This window comes from Myotis myotis, unplaced genomic scaffold (genome assembly GCF_014108235.1).
Source record: "Myotis myotis isolate mMyoMyo1 unplaced genomic scaffold, mMyoMyo1.p scaffold_m19_p_2, whole genome shotgun sequence".
Classification (NCBI taxonomy): Eukaryota; Metazoa; Chordata; class Mammalia; order Chiroptera; family Vespertilionidae; genus Myotis; species Myotis myotis.
Genome location: NW_023416324.1, coordinates 5,852,471 through 5,872,574, shown reverse-complemented (window position 1 = coordinate 5,872,574; position 20,104 = coordinate 5,852,471). Strand labels below are relative to the sequence as shown.

The following is a 20,104-nucleotide window of genomic DNA, read 5'->3' as shown; positions in this document are numbered from 1 at the left end:
CTTTGATGGGGTTCCAACTCCTCCATCGACTCATCTCACATCCAGCAAATACCCGCTGCCACTCCATCTCTGAACCCCCACTGTTCATAAAATATCCTCCCCTCTGCTCCTTCCAGATGGCCTGGAATTCCACCATCAAAACCGCCTGCCCATTAGTCAGTCACACGTTAGTGAGAACTGGTTTGCCGACCCCTTTCTTCTTTATATTTGGCTAAAATTCTCCACCTGGGGCCATCTAAGCTGAGGTCTAACGGATAAGTAGGGGGTTTCCAGGGAAAAGGAGTTGGAAAGAGGGAACAGCCTATGCAAGGCCCCAAAGCAAGAGGGACCATAGGGCTGATTCATGGAACTAGAAGGAGTTCAGGAAGAATTGAGAGCTATGACCCTGCCCGCTCCACCCTCACACACACACTCCCTCCCAGACACCAGCCCCCAGGAACCGGGCCGGTCTGAGGGCCAGGGCTCCAGGGTGGTCCCTCACCAGGAGGACACATGCTGCAGCACATCTGGGCTCTCTCGTCATAGTATTCTTTCTGCTGGCACGAGCTTCCATCCTCCGGAACGTGGGGGGTGAATGCCACCTGGAAGGGGGAAGGACAGCCATCAGCTTGGCCACGCCCAACACCCAGATCCCCATCCTGTGTCCCACAGTCCCTTCTGGGGCTCACCGATGGATGGATGGAGGGCCTGACTTCTCCCTTTGGGTGGGGGGCAAGGGGAAGGTAGAAGGGAGAGTCCCTGCCTCCTTTCGCCTCCCCTCTTCCCCCCTCAGTGTGGCACACCCATGTCTGCAGGTGGAGACACTGAGCCAGCTGGCCGGAGGGTGAGGCTGGCCCCCACCACTACACAGGGCAGTGGCCTCAGTCACGGAGACCCACAGTGCTCAGCACAATGTGGCCCTCTGCCTAGGATGCCTCCTTCTCCCTCCTTCCCACACCTGGGAATCGCCCCTTTGTCCTTCCAACCAACTACTGCCTCCTCTGGGAAGCCCTCCCTGACTCCCCCAGGCTGATTCAGGTTCCTCCTCCTCTGGGCTCTCTCTGAGAGCTGGATGCAGCCCCTCCAAACAATCATCTCATTGTGCTAAAATGGGGTACCTACTTCTCCTCCCATTTTGCATGGGTGTATGTGCACCTGCGTGCACGCACACGCACACACACACACACACACATCTACAATACACAGGGCAGGAGTGATGGCCTCACCGACTCTGGACCCTCAGCTGCCAGCATGCAGCCCCCGGCAGAGCTGGCGCTCAGCAGATGAGCACTGTGGACGACAGTAACAATGGCTACCATTTCCCGAGCACTGACAGGTTGCCAGGGGTTGGTCTACGTGCTGCAGGTGCTCTAGGCAGACCCCCTAGAGCGCCCACCCCCCAGCTGCCATGGTGCTGCCTGGGAGTGACCCGGCCTCCAGGTGGACGGCTGCTGTGGTGGAGTTCACGCTCCGCACCCCGCCCATCCTGCTGCAGCTGGGCCGCGGCTGGCCTCTGCATTGAGAACGGAAACCCAGCTCCTTCCCTGCTCGGCCTGACAGGCAGTCCCAGACCGTCCTGGCTCCTGGACAACCCCCAACCCCGAGGCCGAGGCCGGGGTTTCACGCTGTCCTGCAATCTGCAGCTCCTCCCCCACCGTGCTCCTGCCTGAGCTGTCGCCTCGGCCTGGAACAGCCTCTTGCTTCCCCTGACAAAACCCCACTGTCCCTTCTGACAGCAGCCTCTGCCTCAAGGCTTCCCTGCCCACACCCCACCCTGAGTAATCACTAGCACCCCGAGCCCTGACCTTCCTCCCTCAGGGTCCTGGCACACAGGCCTGTCCCCACTAAACGGACGCCCTCTGAGGCTGCAGGCTGGGGGTGACGCTGCTACCACCCAGGGCTCACTAATCCAAGCAACAGGCTTCACTCCAATGTCATTTCCCAGAGGGATCTGACCCTGCACCAGGACATGGAGCCCCAACATGGGAGCACCCACCACGCTGCCAGCTGAAGTCCTTTCCCCCGCTCAGCCCAGGCCCAGGCCCTCACCCCAGGTAGTCAGCTCTGGTGAGGGTGGGAGAGACGCAGGCACTGACAAGGGACGTGAAACCATTCTGCACAACACGGAGTCTAAAAGATAACTTCCATTCCCGTCTGGACTGTAAGCTCCCATGCCATGGCGGCACACGCATGCACATACATGCACACACATGCACATACATGCACACACATACACACTCATCCCAATCCTTCCCTCGGCCCGGCCCTGGAGCAGGCTGCCAGGCACCTGAATGAGGGGAAAGCAAGGCCCCATATCGGGCTCCACACAGCTGGGGCGGGGCCACTGCCCGCGTCCCAAGCCCCTGGCCTCATGCCGACTCCCGCCCAACAAACAGGGCACAAGAGGCTCAAGGGTGGGCCCAGGAGGCTGTGAAAAAAGAAAGAGAGACCCTCCCAGGTGATTCTGACGCTCCTCTGCCCAACACACCTGTTAGCTGACACCCAGAGGCAGCAAGACGACCTGGGGGAGGGGCACACGGAGGAGACCCGGTGATCAAAGACGGGGAGGGGGGCTAGGGGGGAGCCCCGGAACCAGAGAGTATACCTCTGCAGCTTCCTTCGCACAGAAGAGGAGGGCCTGACTGTCCCCCATGGCCCCCCAACATGGCCTTCCCTGCAGGCCGCTGCTGTGCGGAGCTTCCCCCAGGGAAGCGGCTGTGCCCGCCCCTCAGAGCATGCCCCAGGCGGGCAGGGGCCATGCAGGGTGGCCCCAAGGGTCTCATGGACCCTGCATCCCCACAAGCACCCAGGCAGTAACTAGGGGAGCCCCTCATTCCTGTGGGGCCAGAGAACCACAGGACCAAAGGGGCTCCCGGCATGCAGCCCAGGGGGCCTGCCCGGCTGGAGGAGGACTTCCTGTCAGGCCCAGAGAGCCTGATGCGGCAGGGCCTGCCTTGGTCAAGTTTGGGCTCTCTCTCCACCCACAGGCCAAGGGTTCCTGGGCAAAGGCAGGCGGCCAGCCTCCAGCCACTGCCCAGCAGCCTCCCCTCAGGGTCCAGTCCTGTCTGAATCTTGCTCTCACTGCCTTTCCCCACACTTCCTCCCGCTGCTCTGTGTGAAGAGGGTGGGTCCTCTCTTGAGCAATTTCTAGGCCTGTTTATCCTCTTGGACAGAAAAAGAGAAAAAAAAAACAACCCACAGCCCTGTCATGGCTAAACAATGAGGAACAGAAAGCCCCTGGCCGAGCGGGACAAAAGGTCACTCCCAGCACTGCAGGCCCCAGAGCAGAGGCCACACAGCCTCGGAGCCAGGTCACCGCAGGGGCCACACGGGCGGGGGTCCCTGGAGGTCCCCGGAACGTGGCGAGAGCCTCTGGGAAACGCGGGGCTATGGAAGCTTCCAGTTCCTTTGGCTGGTGTTGGGGAGGCTCAGAGCCAGGCACCACCCACCCACAGGGGAGTGCTGACTGACATTTTAAAATGAGGAACTAAGTGGATAGTAGTTGATTCACTCAGCATGTTTAGCCGATCCAAGCTTTCAAAATACAGGGCCCAGGAGGAAGCTTGGAAATCACTGATGAGCGTTAACCACCCATGTAACAGGTGGGCAATGGGTCCCAGTGGGGGTGGGAGATTGGAGAAGAGAGATGATAGATAGATACATAGATAGATAGATAGATAGATAGATAGATAGATAGATAGATTGACAGGGAATGATAGATGAAAGGATGAAGGATGAAAGGAGGGTAGGAAGAAAGGACGAAAGGAAGGACCATCTAACATTCAATTTGTGAGACAGGTCTGATGGTGCCCATTTCACAGATGAGGAAATGGAGATAGAAGCAAAGCCACCTCCTGGTCTCCCAAAGGCTCAGGGCCATTCCAGGGTTGGTGGCAGGCTGAGGAGGATGTGCACATGAGGCCATCAGGGCCCACCCCTCACCCACCAAAGGCCTCAGAGCTGCCTCACATCAGGGTCTGTGGCCCCATTTCCCCTCTTTAACATTGGCCTCTGTCCTCCTAGGGCGGGAGTCACCTGCACTGAGTGATGGCCCTTCCGGGAGGGAGGAAAACAATGGGCTATCTGTTAAGCACCTCCCAGTGTGCCAGGTAAGGTTGCAGGCACTATACAGAATCCCACTTCCGCCCCCAGAAGTCGGTGGGCGTGTGCTGACTTCACAGCTCAGGGAGGCCGAGGCCAGATCACTTGTCTGAGTTCATCCAGGAAGGAGGAGGAGGAGGTGGGACTGGGATGTGACTCTTGCTCTGTTCCCACTAGAGAAATCTTTGGTCCCCTCCTCAGGACAGCTGAAGGAGGCAGCTCTGGGATCCACCCTCCGCCTTCATCCCTGAGTCATTGCAATGCCACCAGCCCCCACCGTCTACTTCTGTGACAAGCAGACACTCGGGCGCTGGCTCCCATGGACACACATGCTCTCTTGCCCAGGTGCGCATGCACACACACATACACACACCAATGCAAGGAATTCCTCTCCATTTTAGGCCAACAGCCTCTGACATCAGCTCTGTTCTAGGTTCCCAGGAGACCCCCGAAACCACAGAACCAGCAGGCAGGGACACTCAGCACCTAAGACCCAGCTATCCCAGAACTGCCGGTCACTGGGCTCCTGAGAGGGCCCATCCTCTGCTGGCAGCCCCGCAGCAGGAGCAGGGGCACAGGTGCAAAGGTAGGAGTCTGGTCCACAGCTGTGCCAAGTGCGAGAAAGATGCCCGGGAGCCAGGAAGTGGGGTGGAGGCCCAGAGTGGGGGCGGGATTGAGGTGCAGCAGCTCAGGAGCCTTAAAGACATTTCAGTGTCTTCCCATTTAATAGTGGAAAAAGTCCGGGGCAAAGGTGGAAACACTCATTCATTCATTCATTCATTCATTCATTCATATGTACTGAGCACCTGTTATTCTAGGTGCTGGGCAGACAGCATCGAACACGTCCACATCCCTGTCCTGGGGAGCTGAGCTCTAGTGGGGAGACTGAGACACACACGGTAGAAATATGTGAGGTGGCAGTGGGAGCCCAGGAAAAAGGAAAAGCAAGGTGGGGCCAGGAGCAACAGGGAGAAGGTGCTGGGTGGGCTTGGTGCAGCCGGGAAGCCAGGGCAGCGGGGCCGGAGCAGGCGAGGGCAAGGGCGCTGGGAGACGAACACAGCGGCATGCAGCACCTCCTCCTGGAAGCTGGCTCCCAGCAGGCACCGTGCAGCGTCACGCGCATCCCTGTCTCTCTGAGTCCTCATCCCAGCACGGGGACATGGGTATGACCATTGCTCCCAAGTCACATGAGAAAAGGGAGCCTCAAAGAGGCTCCTCACCTCCGGCCTGATTTCTTCCCCAGCATCAAGCTGACACACCTGTGTGTCCCCCGCCGCAGAAGACTGGATTTCAACCCCCAGGCCCACCCCAAAGACCCTCCCTCGCCTCCGCAGACACCACCTCTACTGTGGACACTGGCTGCCTCAGTGTTCTCATCTGTAAAATGGCAGCAGGAGCCTGGCTGGTGCTCTAAGCCCTCTCCAGCTTCGGCTTCTTAAAGATGGGTGTCAACAAGCTCAATCCCTCGCGAGACCACAGGCGTGCTGGATGGGAGGTGGCCCACCACAGGAGGTGGAAAAACTGAATGAGCAGGAGGTGGGGGCTGGGGCTGAGGCCAGGCTGAGAGTGGGTGTGGAGTGGGTGTGGAGTACGGCTTCCATGCCCCAGCCTCTGCCCCTCCTCCCCTCTCCCAGGGCGCCGGCACCCTGAGCAGGTGGCCTGGGAGGAGAGAGCCGCGAAGGCTGCCCTCCTAGGTACACAAACACCTGGCAGGAGCAGCACTCGACTGAGGTCAGAGGATCTGGCACACGTGCTGGTCCCAGGGGCCGCGGGGATGTGACTTGCTCCCTGAGCCTCAACACTGTTAACCCATGAATTGGTGCCAGACGCTTTGCCCTGCCTCCTCCTGGGGTTGTTGCAGGAGCAAAGGCAGGGGGTCCATCACCTTCTCCCAGACCCTCGGGGAATCCACGGGGGAGCTTAGAGGCTGTGCAAAGGCCCTGAGCTGTACCCTGGGCCAGACGGAATATCAGAGCTGGGCTCCTTCTGCCTGGCGTTAGCTGAGAAGGGCTAGGCGAGGACAAGACCCAGGCAAGCTGTGCAGTTCTCAGTTCTCGCGAGGTGCTAGATGGCCCAGGGGAGCCTTGCAGAGGAAGGGACAAGTGTAGAGAAGTTAACCTGTGAGCCTTAGAGCTACGGGGTCACCACAGGCTGGCCCCAGGCCAGTCCTGCAGAAGCCTAATGTCAGGAGGCTATGACAGGCCAGCCCCTGTGACAGTGGGGTGGGGGCCTTATTGGGGCAGAGGGAGGGGGACAGTCCCCCAGGCCAGATGTGAGTTTCCTAGGGTACTGGCCTCAGGTTGTCTCCAAGGGACTTCATCAAGAGGAACACCTAGAAGAGTAATGGGACCCCAAAATAATGAATCTGGGTCAGTGGCTGGAGTCCATTAAATGGCCAAAGGACACAGTGTCCAGGATAAAGGACAGCAATGTCGCTGAGAGTCCCTGAAAAAAAGTGAGCCTGAGGCAGAGCTACAGCCAGACAAGACCTACCTGGTGAGTCGGGCAAGACTTTTCCTGCCCGCTGCTCCCCGCCTTCCCGAGCTCTCCCCACTCTCACCCCAGAGGATCAGAAGCCACGGCCAGCTGCTGAGAGTGGGGGAAGAGGCCAGTTCAAGGTGGCCCCTGCACCAGGGCCCTTAGCCAGGGAGGGGTAAAGCGGGTGGCCACGCAGGTCTCTGACCCCAACGTCCGCATCAGCTCTCGCTGGGCAATTGGGCAATCCTGCACCAGCTCACTGACTTCCTCTCTGACCAAGACCCTGCGTGTACCCCACAGTGGGGGCCCTCAGTCCCTTCCCCTATTTATAAATAGACGGAGAGAGAGAGGAAGACCAAGGACAGGCCTGGGGAAGGAAGAGGAGGCCGCCGCCAAGACGGTGTCATCTAGAAGCACTAAGCTACGGGGCCCTCTGCTTTTCCTGCCACCGTTACCGCAGCACCTTTGGGTCTTCAGCTTTTTAATTGTCTGGGGCCTCCCCGTCAATGGCAGTACCCTTGGGAAGGGGTCACACTCTGGGCCTTCCTGGAGCTCCCCAGGCAGGGATCCAGCTAAGAGAGGACCGGGATGAGGCAAGAAGAAGGCATAGGGAACAGGCTTTGGGGAATAGCACGTCTCTCAGGTTTAGCCTTTTCACAGAGCCAGAAAGACTCACGGAGACTGGTCGGACCCAGGAGAAGCACCTACTGTGCGCAGGCACGGTGCTGGGCACGCTCACATGCATTCTCTCACGTCACCCCTCTTCCAGCTCCACGAGCTTAGTGTACCCCACTCTAGAGATGTGGAGACAGGTCCGGAGATTCGACACCCGACACCATGTCAGAGGCCACATGGCCAGCAAGCAGCAAACAGGAGCGGGTCACAGCTACACCTGCCTCAGACAACTTTTTCTCTGTGATCCTCTGTTATTGTTGTTAATCCTCACCCGGGGACATTTTTCAATTTAAATTTTAGGGAGAGTGGAAGGGATAGGGAAAGACAGAGAGAAACATCGATGTGAGAGAAACACATCGCTTGGCTGCCTCTTGCACGAGCCCTGACCAGGGCCCAGGTCAGGGAGGAGCCTGCCACCTGGGATGCTTTGGTCCACAGGCCAACGCTCTATCCACTGGGCCAAACCGGCTAGGACTCTCCGTCGTAATTTTACAGACAAAGGCCCAGAGATGGGGAGTGGCTCCTCCGGGAACCCACAGTGAGCAGGGTACGGGCGGTCCCGCCACTCTCCCAGGCTAAAGAGTCTCCAGGGCCCCAGAGGCAGACCGTGAAGCTGTGGGAGGGGCACAGGTGTCTGCCCAGCGCCCCAGGGCCCCCCACACAGGTGGCAACTGTCTTCGAGCAATACAGAAACCACTTCCTTTGCATGGCAGGTCTCTGGGGCCCCAGGTGTGGCAAGAAGCAGCAGAGCCGGCTGGGCCTCCATCTTAGGGGGTTTGCGGGAGCCCCGTGGACTGTGAGTGCAGCCACATCGGGCCAGGCTGACACAGAGACTACGCCAGGGCCAGGCTACGGAGGCTCATCTGCCGTCACGGAGAGGGAGGACAACCACATCACAGGGGGTGGCTTGGGGTGACACATCCCACTGCCACCCTGCCGCCTGTGATGTGCCTTCAGAAGTGAGCTGGGGGCAGACAGGAAGCCCGAGCTGGTATCCGGTTCCAGGGCGTGGTGCCTGCCCCCAAGGAACCCTCAGTCTAGTTGCAGAGAACACCGCAACCCTTTCCATCCCCCTCCCCCCCCGCCCCCTCCCCCATCCCAGGCCTGTCAATATCGCCTCCTCAGTCTCCCCATGGCTCCCCGCTCCTCCCTCTGCATCTCCTGCCGGCTCAGCCTCCTCACTCTTGGTCCCAGCCGTTCCCAATGGACCCGAAGCCACCTTCCTACATCCAAGTCCGGCCCTGATTAAAAACTCCCAGCGGCTCCCCTGCCCTCAGGCCAAGCTCACAGTCCTGAATGGGGCGCCCCACCCAGCCAGCATCTCCCATGGCCGCTCAGCACCGGCTCCCTCACTCTCCTCCACGCAGGTACTCCCTCTGCTCCCCGCTTTGCAGGGCTAACTCTTCAGCTTCTTTCAAAAGTCCTCTCCACCATCATCTCAAGGAAACCTTCTCCAAGCCCCAAGATGGGCTCCAAGGTCCCTCCTCGGGGCTCCAGCGACAGCCTGGGTGTCTGTCTCTATACCGTCCAGACCACTTTTTGGTTGACTATTTATTTCCCTGTGTCTCCCCCACAGGGCAGGGACCACAACCCCCTCTGCACGCACTAGTGTGACCTCTACGCCAGACACCCAGGTTGTAATCCCCATTCTGTCATTCACAGCCTCAGTTTTGTCATCTATAAAATGGGGACAAAAACAGTGCCCACCACAGAGGGCTGTTATGATTCACTGAGTCAACTTATGTAAAGCGCTAGGCACGGTGCTGGCCGGCAGAGCGAGGTGATCGGTGCTCACAGGGTTTTTATTACTCATCACTACGCCCAGCCCAGGGCACAGCCCATAGCAGGTGCCTACTGATGTGGAATTGTTGAATAGAAGAGTTTTCATTTCCATTAGCTGAATGAGTTGGGTTCACATGAGAACTGGGCAGGAAATGGGCTATAGAGAGAGGGGGAGGTGTCCCAGTGGGGGGAGACGGAGTGGCACCTTTCAGAGGCCACTGTGGCCAACCACCCACCGTTACGTTCGGCTGGTGGTTTAAGAACGGAGCTCTGGAGCCCGACCGCCTTGGGTGGCCTCTGGGCCTCGCTACCTCTCCCCCAAAATGGGGTCAGTGATGGTCCCTCCCACCCCATCCAGGCAGCTGAGGATGAAGGCACTGGGCGCATGCAGTGCACTGGCCCTTGCCTGGCACCCACAAAGCACCCCTGATGTCAGTCCGAGCCCTCAGCTCACTGCACTCTCCCAGGGTCTCCCAGTCCCCGTGGGACGTGACAGAGGGACACTTTTATCCCCCTCTTACCACTGAGGAAGCCAAAGCTCAGCTCAGACAGGCGCCAGAGGTCCCCAGGTGCTGTGACTGCAGTCAGACAGATCCCCAGGGAACCTGCTCCTTTGCCGGGCAGGGGTTGGGGGGCCATCACAGCTAATTCTGAAGATGAGCAGGCTAGCCCTGCCCAGTCATGCGCAGCCAGCAGTGGCCGGGTGACCGAGGCCTGGCTCCCCTAGGGCTGGCCCCAGGAGCTCCAGGAACACAGGAGGCTGACACTGGTCAGAATCAGGGCGCCTGGCCTGGGCTGAGGCAGGGCGGAGGCTGGAAGGGCCTCGTGTTGCAGGATGAGTGGAGAGGGACACGTCCTCTACCTCCCGGGTGCCTCTGCTCCCTCCTAGGTCTTTGGTCCAGTCCAAAGGCCTCCTCCTCCGTGAAGCCTTCCATCCTTCCTCCCTATTCTGCTGCTACTCCCTCAGTCCAGAGCTTTGGCCTAAACGATTGCAATAGTCTGTCCTTGCCCCTGAGGACAGAGTGATCTTCCTAATATATTCTCTGTTCGGGTAACTCTCTTGCTCAAAAACTATCGGTGGCTCCCCGTTGCCTCAGCTCCTGAAAGGAGGTGAGTGTGGTAGCCAAAAGCATGGACGCTGGGGTAAAAATGTCTGACTCCGCATCCAGACACCCCCCACCCTCCTTACTGGCGGGCAGCATCGGAGGAGTTGTGTTTGTGTTTTTTTAAATAAAAGAGGTTAATACACCTCCACCTTTTCATCTGTTGAATGGAGCTGATAACAGCACACACCTCACTGTAGTGAGGATCAATGAGGTCACACATTTACAGTGTTTAGTTAAGCACTCCAAAGGTCATAGTTGGTACAATTCTTTAAATATAATTGATATTACTACTCCCATCACTGGCCCCAGAGCAGCTGTCACTGCCCCTAACTAGCCTTTTGCTCCAAGTGGGACAGTTCAGCTCTTGTTCCCTGCTATTCCTGTCTGTCTTCCTCCTGGTACCCACCCCATCCACAGGGCTCAGCTTTTAGAACGACCCCTGTGTGGTCACTGTGGGAAGAGGGCCTGAAGGGGGGCAGGTTGTGGGAGGAGAGTCAAAAAGGAGACAAGAGCCTGGCCAGTGTGGCTCAGTGGTTGAGCATCGACCTATGAACCAGGAGGTCACGGTTTGATCCCCAGTCAGGGCATATGCCCCAGTAGGGGGTGTGCAAGAGGCAGCCAATCAATGATTCTCTCTCATCATGGATGTTTCTATCTCTCTCTCCCTCTCTGAAATCAATTATATATATGGCAGTGACCAAAGGGCCAGGCCAGGAAGAGAGTGAAGCCATGGGGTATGGAGAGGGTTGGGTGAGAGAACATGGGGGGATGATGCCATGAGGTGCGGGGAGGGGGGCTCAATATTGCAGGGAGGACAGGAAAGAGGAGGATTGGGTGCTTGTGGATCCAGAGGACCAGGAGACTGGAGCAGCAGGCGACAGGCTCACCAGGAACAAGCTGAACTGGAGCTTCTGTGAGTGGCAGACGGAAGCCAGGCTGTGGGCCAGCAAGAGGAAGGACAGGCAGGGGTCCCCCTAACTAAGGCAAGTGCTGGGAGCCCTTCCCTGGAGACTCACTGTCAAGTCCAGACCTGGCCTTCTGGGCGGGGTCTTGTGGAGGCCAGAGCTGCACACCACCCCTGCCCATAGCCACCAGCTCCCCTCACCACCTCCCCTGGTGCAACATTTGGGGCCAGAGGCCTCTAAAGTGAGGAGGGTGAGGTCTTTGCTGGTCCGTTTCCAGCTGGGGCAGCTGAGGCTCAGAGATAAAGGAAGTGGCCAAGTCCCCCCGAGCCAGAGGCCGAGCCAGGATGGGGCCTCGGACCCCAGACTCCCAGCCCTCGGGCATCTCCCCTGCCCGGCATTTGAGAAGGCCTCCCATGATGACCAGGAAGACGCCCTGCCCACCTGCCCCCAAACCCTTTCCGCTCATGCTCACCCTCAGACCCACTCAATTCCCTGAACCGGTGGCCACATCTGCCATACCCACTGCAGGCCGGGCTCAGACTGAAACAGCCGGGTGGGCCACTGTCTGGATGGCAAAGCCAAACAAACAAACCCCCTGGGGATTTCTGCGCTGACCCTGGTCGGAGCTGCCCGGTCAGCCCAGGACCCGGCTCCGAAGCAGGGACAGAGCAAGGGGTTGGCAGGCCTCCTGAGGCCCAGCGCTCCCGAGAGGGATTCACACTGCAACTCCCCACGCGTGCCCACTGTGTCTGGGCAGCTGGCCTGCCTGGGGCCTGGGAAGCGGCTCTGCAACCTCCCCCCTGACACTTGGTGTGAACAAGCTGCTCACGGGCCTTCTTGTTTTAGCAATGGATCAATAGTCTAGTGATCACAAGCCTCACAGGTGACACCTGAGATGGAGCCAGCTCATTGCCTTCTCCTCTGCTAACCCGCACAGGAGGCTGAGAGGTAGAGCCCTGTGGGTCACCGGCAACAGGAAACAGGGCAGAGACCAGACGGGAGAAGGACGTTGGGGCCTCCTGAACAGCTGCCCCCTTCTGTACACCTCCTCCCCCCCAGCATCGCTCACCCTCAAGGCAGAGGGAAAGCTAGTCTTCCAGACCCGACAGAAAACAGACACTTCCTCCTCCTGGGCACGCACCCACAAACCACAGTGACATCACCACCACCTGTGACCTCACCACGCACCTCATGGAAAATGACTGCGGGCCCAGAGAGGTGAGCCCTAAGCTGCGCAGTCCCGGCCCGCAGTCAACAGCGTGACAGAAGGGGACAAATGCCCAGAGCCCGGGTGGTGAGGGAGGCCTGCAGGACTCAGGCGGGGAGGGCTCTGTGCCCACCACCAGTGACAAAGCGCCGCTTTGAGGAAACTGGCCCCCACTACTCCAGGCTTCCTTGAACCTGTGGGTTCCACACAACAGGCCCCCACAGCGGGTGCCCACAGCATGGACTTACCCACAATCTCAGCCCCAAAAGGTCTGGCTGCTGAACTTTAAAAGGTGCTAATTGGGTTCTAAGCAGCAGGGAGGCGGAACCAGGACCTGTTCTGCCCAGGGCAGGGCCTGAGTCCCAGAACTCATTCCAGCCCAAGCCGAGGGGCTGAGGGCAGCGGGGAGAGCGAGCAGCGGGGAAGCACCGCTATGAAGGTGATGCGTGCGGGGCTCTCCTTCCCGGAAAAACTTTAGGCCCCTCTACCCCCCAGTCTGTGGCCTGTCAAGCACATGCGAAGCTGACAGTTCTCCAACATTCCAGCAGCCAGCGTGCTGGGCTCAGTGCTGTGGGGTTTTATAGATAGGGATGCTTAAGGTCACCCAGCAAGCCAGTGACCGCGCTCGGAGTGGACTCTGGCCTCCTGCCACCCAGGCCAGTGCTCCTGCTCCCCCCGGGGAGCCCTGCCATCTTAGAAGTCACTTGAAGGCTGCGGGGTGGACAGCATGACCCACAAGTGCCTCTCCGGGTTACAAATAAACAGAACCTTTAGGCTCTCAGAGGTTAGAGATGGAAGAGACGAGTTTTGTTTTTTTAAATCCTCACCCGGGGACATTTTCCCATTGATTTTTAGAGAGAGTGGGAGAGGGAAAAACAGAGAGAAACATCGATGGGAGATAAACCCATCAATTCATTGCCTCCTGCATGAGCCCCAACCAGGGCCCAGGCCGGAAAGGAGCCTGCAACCGAGGTACATGCCCTTGACTGGAACTGAACCCAGGACCCTTCAGTCCGCAGGCCGACGCTCTATCCACTGAGCCAAATGGGCTAGGGTGAGATGGAAGAGACTATTTAGAGACAGCAGCCCAGAGTCAGCCACGCCCACCCTGCAGGTGGGAAAGCTGAGCCTCCTGCAGCCCCTTCACACAGAGGTCACCCTGCTCCTCCTCAAATCACACCCAGGACCTGTCACTCACTGAAGGGAGCGGGGAAGGGCGGGATGGTGATTTCCTGACCCCACAGCCTTTGCCACATTCCCTGGGGGCCTACAGCCAGGCCGCTGGGCAGGGAGAGTGAGAGGCCCAGCAAGGGGGCATCTGGGAAGGAAGCACAGCCAGGCAGGAGGGAGACTGACCTCAGGGACGTTGGGCAGGAGCTCTGGGCAACTGGAGGTCTGCCACCCACATCTCATGGCTTTGTGGCTCAGACAGAGAACCGGATTCCACAGTGGTCCCGCTCAGCCCGGCACTGCCCCAGGACCAGAGCAGGTCAGACCTGCAGGGCCACCAATGCTCAAACAGCTGCCTGTAGGCTTTGCCACCATAAAGTACTTTTAATCCTGACAACCAGCCAGTGAGGTGGGGATCATTCCCATTTTGCTGACGGGAACACAGAGGCTCCCAGACATGCCAAGGACACCCAGTCTGTAAACAGCAAAGTAAGGATTTGTGCTGAGGTCTGTCTGATTCTGAGGTCGGGCCCTTTCCCTGAGTCATCAATACTGCTTCCCCGTGGCCGGCAGAGTGGCCAGAACCGGGAGCCACAGCAGCTCCACTATCTCCCTATCCTAAGCACCCCTCTCCCTATCCTGAGCCCCAGCTTCCCTCCCTGCCAGCTTCTGGACAGGTCACGTGCCTACTAGGACCCCGAGTCACCGCCAGTGACCCCACTGGAGTAGCTCCATTGTGAGCCAGGGCGGGAATGAGCACTCCTAGCCTCGGCAGACTCAATAGAGCAGAGACAAGCCCAGAAAAACAGTCGAGAGAGAGGGAGACAGACCGGAGGCCAGTCCTGTCACCATTGACTTTTCAAACTCTTCTGTCTCATCCACAAAACGGGGTCACTATACAGGTCAGGTGAAGATTTTGGGGCGTCTGCGTACCTACTACACACCAGGCTCTGTTCTAGACCAGGGCTTCCCCAGAGGACATCTAGCAATATCTGGAGCCATTTCTAATGGTCAAAGTGGAAGGGGCAGTGCTCCTGGCACCTGGTGGGTAGAGGCCGGGAGTGCTGCTGAATATCCTCTGACGTGCAGGACAGCCCACGCGACAACCACCCAAATGTCCAGAGTGCTGGGATGAGAAACCCCACGCTCTATAGCAGTGGGCATAGTCCCTGCTCTCACCGTGCATGCATTCTACTTGGGAGACCCAAATACAGGGGTCCTCAAACTACGGCCCGCAGGCCACATGCAAATACAAATATTGTATTTGTTCCCGTTTTGTTTTTTTACTTCAAAATAAGATATGTGCAGTGTGCATAGGAATTTGTTCATAGGTGTTTTTTTTAAACTATAGTCCGGCCCTCCAACGGTCAGAGGGACAGTGAACTGGCCCCCTGTTTAAAAAGTTTGAGGACCCCTGCCCAAATAGAAGTGAAAAAATAGGAGAGGAAAACAAAGCAGGTCAGGGAGTGAGAGTGCCTGATGGGAGGAGCTTTTATAGGCAGGATGGTCGCAGAAAGCCTCTCTGAGGACTCATTCATTGAGCAGAAGGAAGTGAGGGAAGGACAGCAGGAGGTATCAGCAGGAGGAACAGTCAAGGCGAAGGGGACAGCAAGTGCAAAGGCCCGGAGGCAGGCATGGGCGGGGCATGTTTGAGGAACAGAAAAGGCCAGCGAGGCACAAAACTGAGAACTAAGTTCATGTGCTGAGCTGAACGTAACACACGCGCGCACACAGCACAATTGGCATCAAATTCCTCCTCCCCTCCCTCCCACCCCACAGCCTTCCCGGCTACTCGCCCACGAAGCATTGGATGGTCAGGGCCATATAATGTCTCCAGCCCTGCGAGGGACAGGATGAGTGAGGGCCACCAGGATGCTGGCAGGTTCTCAGCCTTATCTGCTCCAGGGCCTTCCGTACCCACTTGGCCCTGAGAGGGCCAGGACTTTCCATGTCCATGGGAAAGCAGAGGCTCCGTAACGTGGCCTGGGTGCCAAGGGCAGTGAGGGGCAGAGCCTAGGTCAGTGGCCACTGACAGGGTGGCTCCTGGAAGGCTGGAGCTGGGTCGTGGTCATCTTGGTCCCTAGAGCCCAGCCCTGGGCTGAACTCGGAGTAGGTATCTGGACTGTTGGGGGAATGAATGGGTGAATGGCACAGCACCAAGGTACCAGGCCACCTGGCCACTGCCCTCTGAAGAAATGATGCCTGGGCCACATCCTCACTCAGCACGCAGGTTCCCTCCGAGGCTGTCAGGGAGAGGGCAAAGGGACAGCACACAGCTGGATCACCCATTGCCACTCCAATGGCCAACACCCCCAGGCCAGCCTGGAAGCCCCAACCTCTTCCGTCACCTGAGCTGGGTATTGAGGAGGCGAACAGCAGCCCCTCCACCCCAAGACATCCAGGCGCAGGTAGGTCAGACCCAGCAGGTAGGGATCCCCTCAGCCCCTCCCCAACAACAACAAAAGGCCAGACTGCTGGGGCCCTGCCCACCCCCATTACAGGGCACCAGGCACTCCCCCATCCTGCCAACTTTACTGGCACTTATTTGTCCAATGAATGAAGGAATGTCCAATCCATTCCATCCCAGCCAACAAATACAGCTTGGAGGCAAACGCCCTGATTACACAGTGAGTCTGCTGTCCCTGCAGCCAGCTCAGGTCACCTTGGGCTCTTTCTGTAACTCAGGCTAGTTACAGCCAACATTACACAGGATGCACTGTGTGCAAGGGACCCGGCTGAGGGCAGGAAGAGGGATACGGGCACGCGGGGGCTATTGTGTAAAGAGCTCTGGAATGAGGCAGACCTGCATTCATATCCCTGCCACCCCCCTCGCCCCCAGCTCTGCAATCCTGGGAAATGCCATAACCTCTCGGGCCCGTTTCTACACCTCTAAATGGCAACAGCACCATCCACCTTTTAGGAGTTGCTGTAAGGAAAATTCCAGGGGGGTCCTGTGGTAAATTCCTAGCACAGTACCAGGCTCTCAGGAGATGTTCCAAAAACTGGAGCGATTGTGCTGGTGACAATGAGAAGGAGGAGGGTCCCTCAGTCCCCGCCCTCAAAGAACTTTCCATCTATTGAGGCGGATAAAAACTCGATTAAAAACGTGGTTCCGTGGTTGAGCGACCACCTATGAACCAGGAGATCACGGTTCAATTCCCGGCCAGGCCATATTCCTGGGTTGCGGGCTTGATCCCCAGTGTGGGGCCTGCAGGAGGCAGCCGATCAATGATTCTCTCTCATTACTGATGTTTCTCTCTCTCCCCCTTTCTCTTCCTTTGTGAAATCAATAAAATAAAAAAATTATTATTATTATTTTTTAAGCAGAATGTAACCTGTCCTCGTGAGGGACAAGGGCTCTGAGAGTGAAAGGGGAAAGGATCAGATCCAGCTGGAAGAATGAAGAATTCAGGGGGTGGCGTTGGCAAAGGCCCTGAAGGACAGGGCAAGGGGTGCACCATGAACAGCACAGGGTACACGTGTTTCACAGGGTGTGAAGTACAGACGCAGAGAGGGGGCAGCAAGAACCTGGACACCTCTGCCCTGGGACACAGGGGTAGGTGTTTGGGGGGATGGGGAGGTGGGGGGGGTCTGCCTCGGCCACTGGGGGCCATAGAGGCTTCTCAGGCAGGAGAGAGATACTCCAACCTGAGGAGGGGCTCCCCGCGATGCCACCACGGAGGGTCCATGGGAGGGGCGCAGGGCCAAGAGTCCAGCTGGGAGGCTGTGGAGATCGTACCAGGAGGAGGGAACCTGAGATGACCCCGGAGCCGGTCAAGAGGGGAGGGAAGTGAGAGGTGCAAGGGAAACCCCTCAACTCCAGGACTCGGACCTGGTGTCCCATAGGCCCCAGAGACCTGTGCCTCCACCCCAGGGGCTCATGTGCCGCCGAAGCAGGGTGACGCCGCTCGAGCCACTGCGGTCAGGCTGAGGACCACAGCCGTCAGCACCCACGCTCAGCTCTCAGAGCTGGAACTCTCCACCCAGGACCACCTCTGTTTCCAGGACCACCTCTGGGGGCAGTCCCCCACAATCCACTGTGTGAGAGTGGATTCTGGTCGGACAGCCCCTCCTCTGCCTTCAAGAACTGGACCGTAAAATTTCAGCCTTAGCCGGTGAGTCACCACACATGGCCACATGAGTCAAGGCCACCTCCCCCACCTTCCTTCCTGGTCAAGATGTCCAAGATGGCTCCTTACAAACTACAGGTCCATCAGGGAAGGATCATGAAGAGGGAGGAAGGCCCACCCCCTCCCCAGCCATGGGGGGAAAGGAAGAGATGACCCTTTGGAGGAAGACTGCCTCCCATGCCCTTCCATGAAATACAAGGAGCTCTCTGGGCCTCAGTTTTCCTTCTCTGTAAAATGGGGTCCCTCCATTGCCTGAGAGCATGGAGACAGCCACAAAAGCAGAGGACAAGCCATTCCACTCCCTTGCTGGCTGGTGGGTACAGTTAGAATAACAGCTCTGGGCTTTCTGCTCTCTCCGTTTTCCTGGAGCCCCTAGAGAGCACCCACAAGTCCTCCCTCACCTCCTTGGTCCCCAGAGCTCAAGCACAGGACAGGCCCCAGGGGAGGTGGGCCCAGGGGAAACTGAGGACACGTCTCTCCTCGTTACCCGGCAGCCGCCAGAGAAGTGACTCTCAAGTGGCCGCTGGACACACCAGGTGGCTCCTGGGGGAGGGGTCTGGAAATGGAAATCAGCCCACGGTCCGACTGTGCCCTTATTAGGCGCCTACTGTACACCTGGCCCTATCCTTTCAGAAATGCAACCCTTGTATTTCTAAGAAAGAGGAAAACCATAACCCAGAGGAGGAGGAAGTCATCTGAAGAGGGTGCCCGGCAGCTGAAGAGGGTGCCCGGCATCCGCAGTAGGAGCAGCACCCCAGTACGGGCCACCTCCTTCCCCCCACGGGAAGGAAAGCTTGGTCTCGGCAGTCACAGGGGTAACGAAGTGGGGATCTCCAAACGCCCTGGCCGGTATGGGCGAAGGGACCTGACTGCGCCCCCGACCCCGGGGGCCAGAGTTCGGTGCCCCCCACAGCCCTTCCTCGGTTCCAAACCGAGGTCCCCAGCGGGTCTCCAGGGCGCGCAGTGTCTGACCCCGTGGGGCGCGCGGCTTCTCGGTCGCCCCGAGCCCCGCACCCCCGTCTCGGCGCCCCGGGAGCTCGTGGCCGGCGCTTCCCGGGGTGGCGCCAGCCCGGTGGGCGTGAGGGGCAGGCGCACTCCGTGGCCCGCGCGAGGCACCCACCTGGGCGGGCACGGCGCGGCCCGCGGCCCAGAGCTGCAGTCCGAAGGCCAGCACGGCCCAGAGGGCGGCGGGAGCCATGGAGCGCGTGGCGGCGCCGAGCGGGAGGTCCGGCCGGCTTTGGCCCAGGCTCCCTGCGGGTTCCTCCGCTCCGCTGCGCTCCCGCGCCTCCCACTGAAAGCGAAAGACACGGCGCCCGGCTAGAGGCGCAGGGGCGGGGCTAGAGGGGCAGGGGCGGGGCTAGGGGAAGCAGGGGGCGGGGCGCTCCCCTCCGGCGGCTCCTCCCCCTTCCTCCCACGCTCCCGCTCCCGGCTGCAGCCTGCGGCCCGGCAGGCACCCCACCGGGACCCTCATCCTCGCAGGGCCGAGCCTGGCCCCCTCTGCCAACTCGGCGCTTCATCCAAACCTCCAGCGTCAGCCACTCCCAGCCTCGGGAACCCCTCAACCTCCCTCTAATGCCCTCTCCCCGGACACCCCCTCCCAGTGGGGGCGCAGGAGACCCGCATTGGGGACAAGCTCCCACCAGGTTTGTGGTTGCCCTGGGGCTGTGCCTCTCCACCTGCCCTATGACCACCTACCCCTCCCTTCCCTGCAAACTCCCCACTCCTGTTGAGGTGGGGCCCTAATTTGGGGCCCGTGCGTAGAAACTAGGGGTGCTGCTAAATATCCACTGCTATTCTCAGTCATTCACTCATTAGGACTCTGGAACCAGGCCACCTGGGTCTGGATCTCTGCATTAACCTCACAGAGTTATTATGACGATGAAAAGATACATAACACACATAATATAGTACGGATTCTGTATGTTATCTATACTTGCAAAGTATATATGTACCTTAATACGCTCTGTACACCTATTAGCTGTTATTGCTATTATTCATTTGTTCTAGCCTTAAATATTCCTCTCAGTGAGCCCACCCTGCCCTACCTTCCTTTTTGAACTCCTTATCCAGGAGGCTGACAGGTGGCTGGGACAGAAGCCTTCCAGGAAGTTGTGGGGCCCACAGGGGGGCTCGCCAGGCCAAGGGCCATCAGGGCTGGCTCCCCTGGCCCCTCGCGTTTACATCATGACTGAGCACCCACACTAACTGCCATCTCCACCCTCTTCACTTTGAATGCCAACCCTGATGCCAAGGCCAGCCCTATGTGACCAGAACTTACTCCCCAGCCCTGGGAGTCCCTGTCTCCAGCACATAGGACATTTCTGAGGGGCTGGGTGGGCAGGGTGGCAGGAGGGATTCTGTCCCCTTGTTCCCTCGCTGCAGGCTGCCCCAAGAGATACAGGGACCGCTTCTCTGGGCCACCAACCCCTCTGATGGAGACAGCAAGGACAGTGCTTCTAGATCAGTGATGGCGAACCTATGACACGCGTCTCAGAGTTGACACGCGAACTCATTTTTTTGGTTGATTTTTCTTTGTTAAATGGCATTTAAGTATATAAAATAAATATCAAA

General features: G+C 58.6%; 1 protein-coding gene across 2 annotated transcripts in view; it reads right to left on the bottom strand.

Annotated features, from left to right (window-relative positions):
* Positions 1–18,814, bottom strand: part of TNFRSF1B (TNF receptor superfamily member 1B) — a 31,803-nt gene extending 12,989 nt beyond the window's left edge. Inside the window, exons 1-2 of one of the 2 annotated variants that reach the window (XM_036349862.1) lie at positions 18,654–18,814; positions 482–581 (exon numbers count right to left, since the gene is read on the bottom strand). In XM_036349862.1, the coding sequence (XP_036205755.1) occupies positions 482–581; positions 18,654–18,731 (178 nt within the window). In that variant the 5' untranslated portion in view covers positions 18,732–18,814. Of the gene's footprint in view, positions 1–481; positions 582–1,205; positions 1,396–18,653 lie in introns of those variants that run through there. The other variant, XM_036349860.1, reaches the window with a different exon arrangement.
* Between the last annotated feature and the right edge of the window lie 1,290 nt (positions 18,815–20,104).